The 13,164-nt window shown below is 51.4% G+C and overlaps 1 protein-coding gene across 2 annotated transcripts in view; it reads left to right on the top strand.

The window, feature by feature from the left end:
- The window catches only part of LOC140459604 (F-box/WD repeat-containing protein 1A-like), a 34,503-nt gene that overhangs the window by 7,059 nt on the left and 14,280 nt on the right, over positions 1 to 13,164 (top strand). For both annotated transcript variants that reach the window (XM_072553884.1, XM_072553883.1), the window contains 8 exons: positions 393 to 624; positions 3,538 to 3,724; positions 7,463 to 7,559; positions 8,399 to 8,536; positions 8,708 to 8,826; positions 9,682 to 9,931; positions 11,019 to 11,137; positions 12,658 to 12,768. In XM_072553884.1, the coding sequence (XP_072409985.1) occupies positions 393 to 624; positions 3,538 to 3,724; positions 7,463 to 7,559; positions 8,399 to 8,536; positions 8,708 to 8,826; positions 9,682 to 9,931; positions 11,019 to 11,137; positions 12,658 to 12,768 (1,253 nt within the window). The remainder of the gene's footprint in view (positions 1 to 392; positions 625 to 3,537; positions 3,725 to 7,462; positions 7,560 to 8,398; positions 8,537 to 8,707; positions 8,827 to 9,681; positions 9,932 to 11,018; positions 11,138 to 12,657; positions 12,769 to 13,164) is intronic.

The following is a 13,164-nucleotide window of genomic DNA, read 5'->3' as shown; positions in this document are numbered from 1 at the left end:
TCCTGTCCAGCAGCCTTCATGTTTGAGCACTGTGCTGTACCAGCTCCAACCTCTCCAATCCATCCGGTGCACCCCTCACTCTCTTAGACCAATGGCCCCATTCATGTTGTGATGCAACAATCCTTCCCCTCCTGCAAGACCGTGGGGAAAACAAACCTTTCTGACTGAGCTCCTCATTCTCTTCCCACGCCTTCCTCCCTGCATTCCTACTAATTGTCTCCATTGAGTTTCCCCACTGTGTGAGTGACTGTGAGGGTCGGTCTGTGTGTGTGTGTGTGTGTGTGTGAAAGTTCCCCAGGTTAATAGCTGCATTCCCTGTGCTCATACGTGTAAAAGCAGCTGCACCGAAACTGGAGTTGTGTTTCTGTGAATGAAATCTTCTTCCTTTGCAGACAAAACTCAGCAATGGGACCCCGAGTATGATCGCAGTGAAGCAGCATACACCTTCAAGCAGCTATGAGAAACAGAAGGAACAGTGTGTGAAATACTTTGACCAGTGGACAGAAACTGATCAGGTGGAATTTGTGGAGAACCTGATTTCCCGAATGTGTCACTATCAGCACGGTCACATCAATTCTTACCTGAAACCCATGCTGCAGAGGGACTTCATCACTGTGCTGCCAGGTACACCCGGCCAGAGTGCACAGATTGACGTTACCCCCTGACTCGCCTGTCAGTCCTCTGTGCTGGCCCTTGGAAGAAGCTGTCAGGTGGTTTCACTCTGTGCCCAGTTTTGCAAGTCCTTTCCTGACGAACATTGCTTCCCAATCCCTCGAAAAGTTAGTGTTGAATGAGCTGCTAGCCTCTGTGTCGAGCATTCCCGTCACAGCGACGCGCTCACTGAGTTCCACAAGGGAATTCTGCTCTGCTCTGCTCTGCTCTGCTCTGTGTGACATTCCCAGGAACCCGACTGCTGTGATCCCTGACCCTGGTGCCTGTCTGAAACCCCGTGTCATTGCAAGTTGCTGTTCACTTTCCCCACTCTCCCAGCGACAGTGTCACTCTGTCTAGCCTTCACACACAGTACAGGAGACCACCATGTCTCCTCTGGGCTCTCTTTAACATGCTGCTGTCCTTTTCTCAGAGGATCCACCTGGAATGGGGCCCAGTGCTCTATCTGACATCTAACCACGTACTCAGGGTAGATCCACATCATCACCACCACCACCTTGCCCCTTCCCCAATTTGAAACTGATCTTTGTAAAAACCAATGAACCTGTCTCCCTTTCCACTGCCTTTGAACCTGATGTATGGGGTCACTGTGGGGGGGGGAGTGGGGTACACACAGTATGTGCTCCATGTCATTGAGTGAGCCCTGAACTCTGCAGGAACTGCATGGTGACTGTTCCTCATTCCCTGACCCCATCCATGGGCAGCACTGTCTCCTCCAAGCTCCCCCTCGCCCACCCCTGGCTCCATGTACTTCCCCAGTCACCACGCCGTGAGATATTGTTTGAAATGCTCCCTCCATGATGGACCCTGAGACGGGTCAGAACTGTCTACAAAGTGTTGTCTGTTGTAACCAGCATGGGAGAAGCTCTGATCGGGAGGATGTTGGGAAACGTGGAAGGGTTCAGAAAAGATTCACAAGGATGTTGCCAGGGTTGGAGGATTTGACTTGTCGGGAGGGGGTTGAATAGGCTGGGGCTGTTTTTCCCTGGAGCGTCGGAGGCTGAGGGGTGACCTTGTAGAGGTTTGTAAAATCATGAGGGGCATGATTTGGAGATGCCGGTGTTGGACTGGGGTGTACAAAGTTAAAAATCACACAACACCAGGTTATAGTCCAACAGGTTTAATTGGAAGCACTAGCTTTCGGAGCAACGCTCCTTCATCAGGTGATAGTGGCCACAACCACCTGATGAAGGAGCATCACTCCGAAAGCTAGTGCTTCCAATGAAACCTGTTGGACTATAACCTGGTGTTGTGTGATTTTAATGAAGGGCATGGAAAGGGTAAAGAGATCAAAACTTTTCCCTGGGATGGGGGAGACCAGAACTAGAAGGCATAGGTTTAGGTGAGAGGGGAAAGATATAAAAGGGACCTAAGGGGCAACGTTTTCACACAGAGGGTGTACGTGTATGGAATGAGCTGCCTGAGGATGTGGTGGAAGCTGGTACAATTGCAACATTTCAGAGGCATTTGGATGGGTATATGAATAGGAAGGGTTTGGAGGGATATGGGCCGGGTGCTGGCAGGTGGGACTAGATTGGGTTGGGATATCTGGTCGGCATGGACAGGTTGGACCGAAGGGTCTGTTTCCGTGCTGCAGATCTTGATTACTGTATGTTGTAAATGGTCCTGTCTTGTTTTATTAAAAGGACAAAGACTTTGAAAATTGGGTGGGGAAAGAAAGAGAGAGAGAGAGAGAGAGCCATGGTTGTGGGTTTAAGGTGGGACTGGCAATGAAGTAACTCTGGTTCAAGAAAGAATGACCAGCCTGCCCACCAGATACACTCCCAGAGACTGGAGGGAATAACGCCCCCAGCCCTGGTCTACATGTCCATGTGGATATTAGTCTGGGATTAGACAAGAAGAAACACAATCCTGGGCAGTGCAATGTAGTGTTTAGCCATTCTTTGAACTGGCAGCACAAGTACAGTGTTCTCAATGGTGTCAGGCTGTGCTGTGCATCTGTTTCAGATGGTTGAGATTTCAGGTGGTGACAGAAACATTGAAATCAGCTGCAGGAGTAGGCCATTCGGCCCTTCCAACCTGCACCACCATTGAATTTGATTGCATGGCTGATCATGCAGTCTGAGTATCCCACCCCTGCTTTCTCCCCATACCCCTTGATTCCTTGAGCAGCGTGGACCACATCCAACTCCCTGTTGAATATGGTGGAAGTGGGGACTGCAGATGCTGAAGATTAGAGTGGTGCTGGAAAAGCTCAGCAGGTCAGGCAGCATCCAATTCCTGATGAAGGGCCTTGGCTGGAAATGTCAATTCTCCTGCTCCTCGGATGCTGCCTGACCTGCTGTGCTTTTCCAGCACCACTCCAGGTACATTCAAGAGAGCAGATTAATGAACTGATCCCAACAGCTTCCTTTGGGAGAGAATTCCACAGGTTCACAACTCTCAGAGTGAAGAAATTCTTCCTCATCTCAGTCCTGAATCACTTAGACTGTGACCCCGAGTTCTGGACTTTCCTCACATCAGGAATATTGTACCCCGCATCAAGCCTGTCCAGTCCCATCAGGATTTTGAATGTTTCTTTGAGATCCCCCCCCCCCCCCCCCAGTTTTTCCCAGTTGATGCAGCCTGTGCTGAGATGTCAGTCCGGCCTGATCCCGGGAATCACGCTGGGGAACCTTGCCTGCACTCCCTCGAGCACCAATCCAGCTGGATTTTCCTGAGTTTGGGAGAGATGATGGAATATTGTCCTGGTCAGTGGTATGGGGGGATGTGAGGGGCTCTGTGTGCATTCTGGTCCCCCCCACCGCAGAGGGAGATGTGAGAGTGTGTGTGCCAGCGGGAGGCTCTGGGACTGGCTGGGGAAGCTGACTGGGCTTCAGCTTGTTTTGTTTCTCTGTCGTGCAGCCCGTGGCCTGGATCACATTGCGGAGAACATCCTGTCATTCCTGGATGCCTGCTCCCTGTGTGCAGCCGAGCTGGTCTGTAAGGAATGGTACCGGGTCATCTCGGATGGTATGCTGTGGAAGAAGCTGATGGAACGGATGGTGCGCACGGATTCCCTCTGGAAGGGGCTGTCAGAGAGGAGGGGATGGTAAGGACGGTGCTCAGGGACAGGAGGGAGGGGAGGGGATGGTAGGGACGGTGCTCGGGGACAGGAGGGAGGGGAGGGGAGGGGATGGTAGGGACGGTGCTCGGGGACAGGAGGGAGGGGAGGGGATGGTGGGGCTGGGATGGTAGGGACGGTGCTCGGGGACAGGAGGGAGGGGGAGGGGATGGTAAGGACGGTGCTCAGGGACGGGAGGGAGGGGAGGGGAGGGGATGGTAAGGACGGTGCTCAGGGACAGGAGGGAGGGGAGGGGAGGGGATGGTAAGGACGGTGCTCAGGGACAGGAGGGAGGGGAGGGGAGGGGATGGTGCTCAGGGACAGGAGGGAGGGGAGGGGAGGGGATGGTAAGGACGGTGCTCAGGGACAGGAGGGAGGGGAGGGGAGGGGATGGTAGGGACGGTGCTCGGGGACAGGAGGGAGTGGAGGGGAGGGGATGGTAGGGACGGTGCTCGGGGACAGGAGGGGAGGGGATGGTAAGGATGGTGCTCGGGGACAGGAGGGAGGGGAGGGGATGGTAGGGACGGTGCTCGGGGACAGGAGGGAGGGGAGGGGATGGTGGGGCTGGGATGGTAAGGACGGTGCTCAGGGACAGGAGGGAGGGAAGGGGATGGTAAGGACTGTGCTCAGGGACGGGAGGGAGGGGAGGGGATGGTAGGGACGGTGCTCAGGGACAGTGCCTGATTGAGGAGATGTTGTGATGTCTGCTCCTGCTGTACGATGTCTGGCTGGTTGTTGTGTTTGTGACAGACATTGAATAAACCCGGTGCCTCGTGGAGATGGAGTGGACATTCTGAAAGTTAATGGTGAGAAAATTCATTCAGTCCCTCCCTGGCATCCAGCCAGTGCTAACCCACTCGTGTGGAGTTGCTGGGACTTGAATCCAGGTCCAGAGGCAGGGACTGTGCCAGGCTGAGGATATCCTTCAACATGAAACAAACAGTAGCTGCTGTGAAGAGAGGTGAAAGGGTTGGACGTGTGACGGGCAGATTTCTCACTGCTCTGAGTATTTTTATCGTGGAATGCTGGTCAAACTTACTCCGTCTGGCTTCAGTTGCTCGAGGTGCTATGTCTCACTGTTTCTCCTGAACTCAACCACGGTCCCACAGTCTGTCTGTAATTAGCCAAAACCGAGACCATGTGAAATCCACAAACACTCTGGATGCTGCAAATCATCATCCCGGACGCATCGTACTGGGAAAAACTCCGCAGGTCTGGCTGCATCGTCCTGGAGAGAAATCAAGGTTAACGTTTCGGGTGGATTAATCCTTTCTCGAACACCAGGAACCTGAAACGTTAACCCTGCTTTCTCTCCAGGGCGATGCAGCCAGACCTGCGGAGTTTTTCCCAGGAGGGTGCGTCCTGGTTGATCATGTGGTAAAATTGGTTAACAGCCTCGGTTTGGAAGGTCAATCAAAGCCAAAAAACACACACCTGCTCCAGGCAAAAAAAAAACAACTTCCCCTTTGCAGAGATGGATGACAGAGTGGAAAGGGGACAAGAGTTTTTTTTTGTACAAGACTTAGTTCATGAAAGGGAAAAGGATGACGATGGAGCTGGAATCATCCAGCTGTCCAGCATGGAAACAGTCCCTTCACCCACCCAGTTTTCTCAATCTAAGTGGGTCCTGTTTGCCTGTGTTTGGCCCATATGCCTCCAGAGCTCCTGTCTCTATGTTTCTGAAATGAGCAAACTCACTCCCTCAGACGGCCTGTTCCACCACCAGCATCTGTGTTGGAAACAAATGCCCCTGTGGGCCCTTTTGTTTCTCTCCCCTCTCACTTTAAACCCCGTGCTCTCCCGTAGACACCCCCCCCCCCCCCCCCCCCAACCACAGGGAGAACCTGTCAGCTATCTACCTCATCTGCACCTCTCCTGATTTTATATACCACTATAAGGTCACCACTCAGTTTCCTATGTTCCAGGGAAAATGTCCCAGGCTGTGCACCCTCTCCGTTTAACACAATCCTCCTCGTTCTGGTCGTATCCCAGTCTTTCTCAGTTAATCATTTCCTTTCTACAGTAGGGTACATGCAGTGTGGTCTCACCACTGTCCTATCCAGCTCCAACAAGGTTTCCCATCTCCTCTCGTCATAGTTCTGTCTGATGAAAGTGAGCAAGCTGAAAGCTTTCTTCACCACCCTGTCTACCTGCGACTCCACTTCCAAGGAGCTATGAACCTGTCCCCCTCGGTCTCTTTGTTGAATAACAGTGCCCAAGGCCCGACCATTGAATGTACCTAAATCCTGTCCTGGTTCGCCTTTCCAAAATGCAACAACTTGTCTTTATCACAATGAAACCCCATCTGTCCTTTCCTCAGCTGGCTGGCACTGTTGGTAGAGATCTCACTCTATTTCCAGATAACCACCTTCACTGTCCACTGTGGCACCAATCTTGATGTCATCCTTAAACTTACTAAGTGGACCTCCTACATTCCCATCTAAACCATTTCTATCACTGGTGAATACCAGTGGACCCAGCACTGGTCCCAATGGAACACTGCTGATCTCAGGCCTCCAGTTTGAAAAACAACTCTCTACCATCACTCTCTGTCTCGTAACCAGCAAGCCCGTTTTGTATCTGATTGGCCAGCTCTCCCTGGATCCCGTGAGATATAACCTTTCTCAACAACGAAACATGCAGTACCTTGTCAAGGCCTTGCTAAGGTGCATGTAGATAATATCTACCACACTGCCCTCATCTCCTGTCATAGTCACCCCCTCAAAAAACTCAGTCCAGTTTGCGAGACTCGATTTCCCCCGTACAAAGCCATACTGACTATCCCAAATGAGTCCTTGCCTTTCCAAATGCCTGTAGATCCTGTCTCCGAGAATCCCTTTCGTCAACTCCACACCACGGACTTTGAGCTCACCGGGCTCTAGTTCCCAGGAAATTCCCTGCAGCCTTTCTTAAATAATGATCCAACATTGTCCAGCCTCCAGTCTTTACACACCTGACCCATGGCTGTCGATGATAGAAATATCTCGACCATGGGTCCCTCTTTTTCCTGCTTCGCTTCCCACAAAGTCCTGGGATTTAATTCATCAGGTTCCCAGGGATTCGTCGACCTCCAACACCACCTCCAGAGGGTCAGCTCACTGTCCTGACACTGGGGCCAGGGCTAGAAAGGGGGTTTCAAGCAGAGGCTGTCGTCCACAAGTGTGTGGAGTTAAATTTGGGTGAGGATTCACTGTATCGGGATCCCTGCAGTCACCTTGGAGTCTGCTCAGGGTCAGGGTCACGGATAGGGTTTGGGTCAGGGTCGGGTTGAGGCTGTGTTAGGGTCAGGGTCGGGGTTGGGGCTGGGTTAGAGTTGAGCCAGTGTCAGGGTTCCCAGTGCTACCCAGAAGCCCCAGCAAGAGGTCTCTTTGAAATCCCGTTGAGCTGGGTTGGGGGGAGCTCGTTTCCACCGTGAGGCAGCAGATGCTGCCAGTCCAGAAGCCACAGCTATAGGGACAGACCGTCTGGATGCGGTTACCCCTCCTGATAAAGTCAGCCTTCAAAGTCCTGTCCACCAGAATAGTTCAGTCTGAAGCTGCTGTGAGCTGGGATTTCTGTGCTTCACGGTTCCAGATATGCTCTGACCTGGGCCTTCAGTAAAACCGACCTGTTACACTGTGGTTCAAACCCGCTGGAGAGCTGCTTCCTGTCACCCCTTCGCATCTAAGGTGCAGAGCTTTTCATGTGGACGTGTTAATGCTGATGGATTTGTGTTGAATCTTGCAGGATCCAGTATCTGTTCAAAAACAAGCCCTCTGATGGAATCTCCCCTCCAGACTCCTTCTACAGATCGCTCTATCCCCAGATTATACAGGACATTGAGGTAAGAGGCTGTAATGTCCTCACTCTGAGCTGAGAGGGCTAAGCTTTGTTGAAAGGTGGGGAGGTGTTTTCATGTCCCTGCATGTGTACAGACAGCGCGATGCTGGGGGTGTTAGTCTAGTTAAAGCAGCTGCAGTACACTCAACCCCAGCCTGATCTCCACAGGTCGCTGACAGAGTCATGGCCAACCTTCTGTCCTGTTGGCTCAAGGATGAGACTTTCTGCAGAGGATCCCACCTCCAACACGGCAGCATTCACTCAATCCTGTACCGGCATTGTCCATACCTCTGGAATGGAGTGTGAAGCCCCAGTGGGCCAAGTCAGCACTGAGAAAGAGACACACCCACTCAGGGCTGGGTGTTGCTGGGCTTGAGTCAGGAGCATCGTTCTATAGCAGGGCCGGTCATGTCCCTTCTCCAGATCTCCATCTCTCTCACTTCTGTTCATTCTCTAATGGCCTGTGTATGTGTGGAGTGGGGTGGGGGGAGGATTTTTACAGAAAGTCATTTGTGACAGTCCTGTATGGGGGGGGGGGGGGGGAAAGGAACTGGTGTTTAGTTTGAAGGTAATAGACTCGACAGGGGCAGCCAGCAAGGGTCAGAGAAGGGAAATGCTGGGGATGCTGAAAACCTGCCAAAAAAAACACACACCAGGATGGGCAAGGGTTAAGGACAGAGAGAGAGAGAGACACTGAGAGTGAGTGCTCATGTTCTGAGTTACTGATAGGATGGTCAGCAGTGCACTGAGTTAGAGATTGAACAGTTGGGGGTGAGAGACAGGTCTGTGATTGTGCAGAGTGATGTCAGCATATCCCAAACCAGACTGTGTGTCTCGTTTCAGACCATTGAATCCAACTGGAGGTGTGGTCACCATGGTTTACAACGCATCCACTGCCACAGTGAAACCAGCAAAGGTGTTTATTGTTTACAGTACGATGATCAGAAAATTATCAGCGGTTTACGAGACAACACTATCAAGGTAAGGGCACCAGTGAGGGAAGGGAAGGGAAGGGGTGGGATGGGGGCAGCTTTTCCTGATCACCTGAATGCAGTCTGTCAGCAGGCTCACTGCACAGTCAGTGAGATGGGAAAGCAGAGAGGACACTGTCATGGTAAAGCACATCGTTATCTTCGTCTGTTTCCCCCTCAGATTTGGGAGAAGAACACACTGGAATGTAAGAATGTTCTGACAGGGCATACCGGCTCCGTACTGTGTCTGCAGTATGACGACAAAGTGATTATCACTGGCTCCTCCGACTCCACAGTCAGGTATGTGGACAGTCCCACATTACGCATTGCTGCTGCACACAGACTGTGTTGGGTGTTGATAGAGAGTCCCTCGCTCCAGCCCCCGTCTCCTGTTTTCCCACCCCCCTCGCTTCGTCACTTCCTTGTAGTCAGGTTTCTGATCACTGGGCGAGTTGAGTTGAATCTGGGTCAGTGTTCTCAGTGGATGGTGGTGTTGGGGTGACACAGTGGTTAGCACTGCTGCCTCACAGCGCCAGAGACCCGGGTTCAATTCCTGACTCAGGCGACTGACTGTGTGGAGTTTGCACATTCTCCCCGTGTCTGCGTGGGTTTCCTCCGGGTGCTCCGGTTTCCTCCCACAGTCCAAAGATGTGCAGGTCAGGTGAACTGGCCAAGCTAAATTGCCCGTAGTGTTAGGTGAAGGGGTAAATGTAGGGGAATGGGTCTGGGTGGGTTGCTCTTCGGAGGGTTGGTGTGGACTTGTTGGGCTGAAGGGCCTGTTTCCACGCTGTAAGGAATCTAAATCTTGGCCCAGCGTGCTGCAGTTATTTCCAGTGGTCCTATTCCTCGAATTCTCGCTGCTTGCCAGTACTGAGGGTGCACTCAGCACACTGGCTCATCCTGTCATTGCCAGGCTGCTGAGCTGAAAGGGCATGTGTTTTAACCGCTGGAACACTCTGCATTTCTCCATCTCCTGTTCCCTCTCCACCTCCTCCTCTCACGCTCATGTTCTCTCCCTCTCTCTCTTTGTCTTTCTCTCTCTCTCTCTCTCTCTCTCTCTCTCTCTCTCTCTCTCTCCCTCATCCCCCCCCCTCCCCCTGAAATGTTGCCCTCTGAGGTTGTCTCTGGTTGACTATGGGTGCTGTGTGTTTGCAGAGTGTGGGATGTTGGTACGGGTGAGATGTTAAACACACTGATCCATCACTGTGAGGCAGTGCTGCATCTCCGTTTCACCAACGGGATGATGGTCACCTGCTCCAAGGATCGATCCATCGCCGTGTGGGATATGAGCACATCCACGGACATTACCTTACGCCGAGTCCTGGTTGGTCACAGGGCAGCTGTAAACGTTGTCGATTTTGATGATAAGTACATTGTATCTGCTTCAGGAGATCGCACAATCAAAGTAAGTTGCGTTCAATCGTTCCTTCCTTTCAGTGTCCATCTGTCCTTTTCCTTTGTTCCCCCCCCCCCCCCACCCCGTTGCGTTTTGTTACTGTGAACAATAAGAGCTTGTTTGTTGTGCTCTGTCTGTGCTGGACAATTTCCCCATCCTGGTTTCATGACTCCGTCTCGACACTATGATATGATCTGACCGCTGCACACTCACCAACACTTGGCTGTGTCTCAGCCACTGAGTACAGGAGCTTCAGAAATCTGCTTTGTCCAGCCCTCTGCTCCAGGCGTTGACTGATCACTCGGGTTTTCCGGCCTTTCCCCATCGGGGAGAGTTCCATGGATATACCCTTGGAATTTGGAAGGTACTCTGTCTTGTTGAGTGGTCCATTTGCCAAGCCCACAGGCTGGTGTTGATCTCTGTCTCTATCAAAGCAGGTGAAGTCAATGGCCCATTGCCTGAGAATGATGGGTGAACACGACTATCGTTACAATGCAGCGAGTTCTCCTATTTGTCAGTCCTGTTCAAGTGAAAACCACAGCCATCCAGCCTGGCCAAACTGGTCATGAGATCAAAACCAGAGGGACACTTGGTGTGGTTTTAATTCCCAAACTAATGTTGCCTCAGGAGACCAGGCTAACTCTCCGTTCCTGCGCAGGCTTTTACTGTGCCATAGCTGGTGTGAGATAGCATTGCAGGCAGGGCCGAATGCACCCCAGCACCCAGCTGTGCTGTCCCGCAGCATTGGGATTGTTGACCTGGATTCGATGCTCAGGTTTCTGGGCAGAGACTTGCCTGAGGAACGCCTAGTATGTTCTCTCACTGTCTCTGTCTCTGTATCCATTCTCCAGTCCCTCAGAACGCCAGGCAATGTTAGCAAACCTCCGACACGACTCCCTGGCAAACCTCCCCCCAACCCCGTTCCCCATCAGCTGCCATCTGATTATGCTCCCGTTTCTCAGAATCGCCCCAAGCTCAGAATGAATATTCCTTCTGACTGTAGGTTCCTTCCTGCTGTTTGAAGCAGTGTGCAGTTGCTGTTTGTCTTGTTGTAAACTGGTTTGGCCGATCTCCCACCATGCCTCTCCCTCCCTAGGTGTGGAACACTGGCTCCTGTGAGTTTGTCCGAACACTGAATGGCCATAAGCGAGGGATTGCCTGCCTGCAGTACAGGGACAGGCTGGTGGTCAGTGGATCCTCTGATAACACAATCCGGTATGTCTCTCACAGCTCACCACGGGCCGTCTGAACCAATCGCAAACGACTGTCCCCAATCCACGTGTTTACCCCGTGATATCCCACTGATGTGTTCTTGCCCTTCACTTAGCCCAACACTCCACCCTCCTGAGGTTTGGATCATCTGCAAATTCAGAAATATGACATTTGATCCCCTCCTCAAATCACTGTGAATAGCTGGGGCCCCAACTACTGATCCTTGTGGTACCCGACTGGTCCCAGCCTGCCAACGTGAAAATTACTCATTTACTCCTCCTTTCTGTTTTCTGCCTGGAAGCCAGTTATTCATCTATACCAGTAATTACCTTTAATTGATGAGCTTTCAATTCTCTAACTAGCCTCCTCTGGAGGATTATAGAAAAACTTCCTGTAAATCTACGTATACCACATACAAGAGCTCTCCTGTATCAATATTGTTTGTAACATCTTCAAAAACGCTCTAACAAGTTGACCAAGCACCATTCCCCATTCATACGCTCGTGTTCACTATATCGTCCTGCTTTCACCCTCAGTCAAAGCAAAACACTCTCAGACACAGTATGGTTTTCCCTCTGTCTTTATCCCGGGCCCTGGAGGGGGGAAGAGAACGATCACCTGTGTGCACAGAGACCTGGATTCCCGGTCTTCTCTGGAACAGCAGTTTCTTAATGAAATATACAGTCATTTTACAGGGAGGACCATCCAGATAAGGCAATGTATATATTGATTGGGTGACTATTATCATCAGCAAGTATCAACATCAAAGGTTAAGCCATCTGGTGTTACCCAATGAATGTTCTTAACCTTAACCAGCTCAGCAGAATGAATACTTTTCACCTTGTTAAACTCACCTTGTATACTGAATGCTTCCAATATTGTTAAATGGCTCTACATAATAACTGCTTGTCCACCTTGTTAACCCATTACCCTTGCCTCCAGCATCCCATTGTTAACTGCAAGTTCTTATCTGATCTGAGTCATGCTCAGCTGAACCTCTTGTTTCAACAAACTCAGACCATAACTCTTTCCCTACCTGATCATACCCGATACACATTCTCACAATCAGATTGCTACCAATCGGATGTGTATCCTTTCCTTAGGTTTTGAATTGATTTGAGCATTGAGCCTGTTTGTGATGTCTGTTATCCCACCCCTCCCCGGGCTCCCCTGTACTGAGGTGGGATTTGGATCCCTCTGAGATAGAGGTGTTCATGCAGGCTGCTGAACTGCGGTGTGACTGGGAAAGCACTTCACCTCACCACCTCTGCCACCCCCCCCCAAACCAATGGCTGCACATTGCAACACTCAGAGTTTGTGTTTACATAGCACCTTCAACATCAGAAAAGGTCTCAAGGTGCTCCAAACAAAACTGACTGAGACGTCTAAAGAAACAGCTCAGACTTTGAGCTGTGTTTGAAGGGACAGGTTTAAAGAAGGGAGGGGTTGGGGGGACAGAGAGAGAGTGCTGCCCTTCCTTGCGAGAGTTGCTAACATTTGGAATCTTGGCCCGGTGTCTGCAGGTTGTGGGACATTGAGTGTGGAGCATGTCTGCGGGTTCTTGAGGGTCATGAGGAACTCGTTCGGTGTATTCGTTTTGACAACAAGCGAATAGTTAGTGGAGCCTATGACGGGTAAGCACCAAGGTTGACTCCTTTCCTTTCATTCCTTCACTCTCTCTCTCCGACATCCAGAGGAGTAGGGATGGACCGCAGTCCAATGGGAGAGGTTTGGAAGTACAGTCACAATTATCTGAGAATGACCAGCTATCCCCCATGGTGTGGGTGTGCTGTCAGGCCATCCCATAGAGAGACAAGTGGGTTCAGGCCACACTTCGAGTCAACGGGACATTGTTAAATGGATCCAACAGACAAGGAGGAGCTGTTGTTCTTTTCAGTGATGTTCACTGTGACAGTGCAGCACTCCCTCAGTACTGACCCTCTGACAGTGCAGCACTCCCTCAGTCCTGACCCTCTGACAGTGCAGCACTCCCTCAGTCCTGACCCTCTGACAGTGCGGCACTCCCTCAG

The sequence above is a fragment of the Chiloscyllium punctatum genome, chromosome 35 (genome assembly GCF_047496795.1).
Source record: "Chiloscyllium punctatum isolate Juve2018m chromosome 35, sChiPun1.3, whole genome shotgun sequence".
In the NCBI taxonomy this organism is placed as follows: Eukaryota; Metazoa; Chordata; class Chondrichthyes; order Orectolobiformes; family Hemiscylliidae; genus Chiloscyllium; species Chiloscyllium punctatum.
The sequence above is the reverse complement of the archived record's forward strand: the minus strand, read 5'-3'. Positions and strand labels throughout refer to the sequence as shown.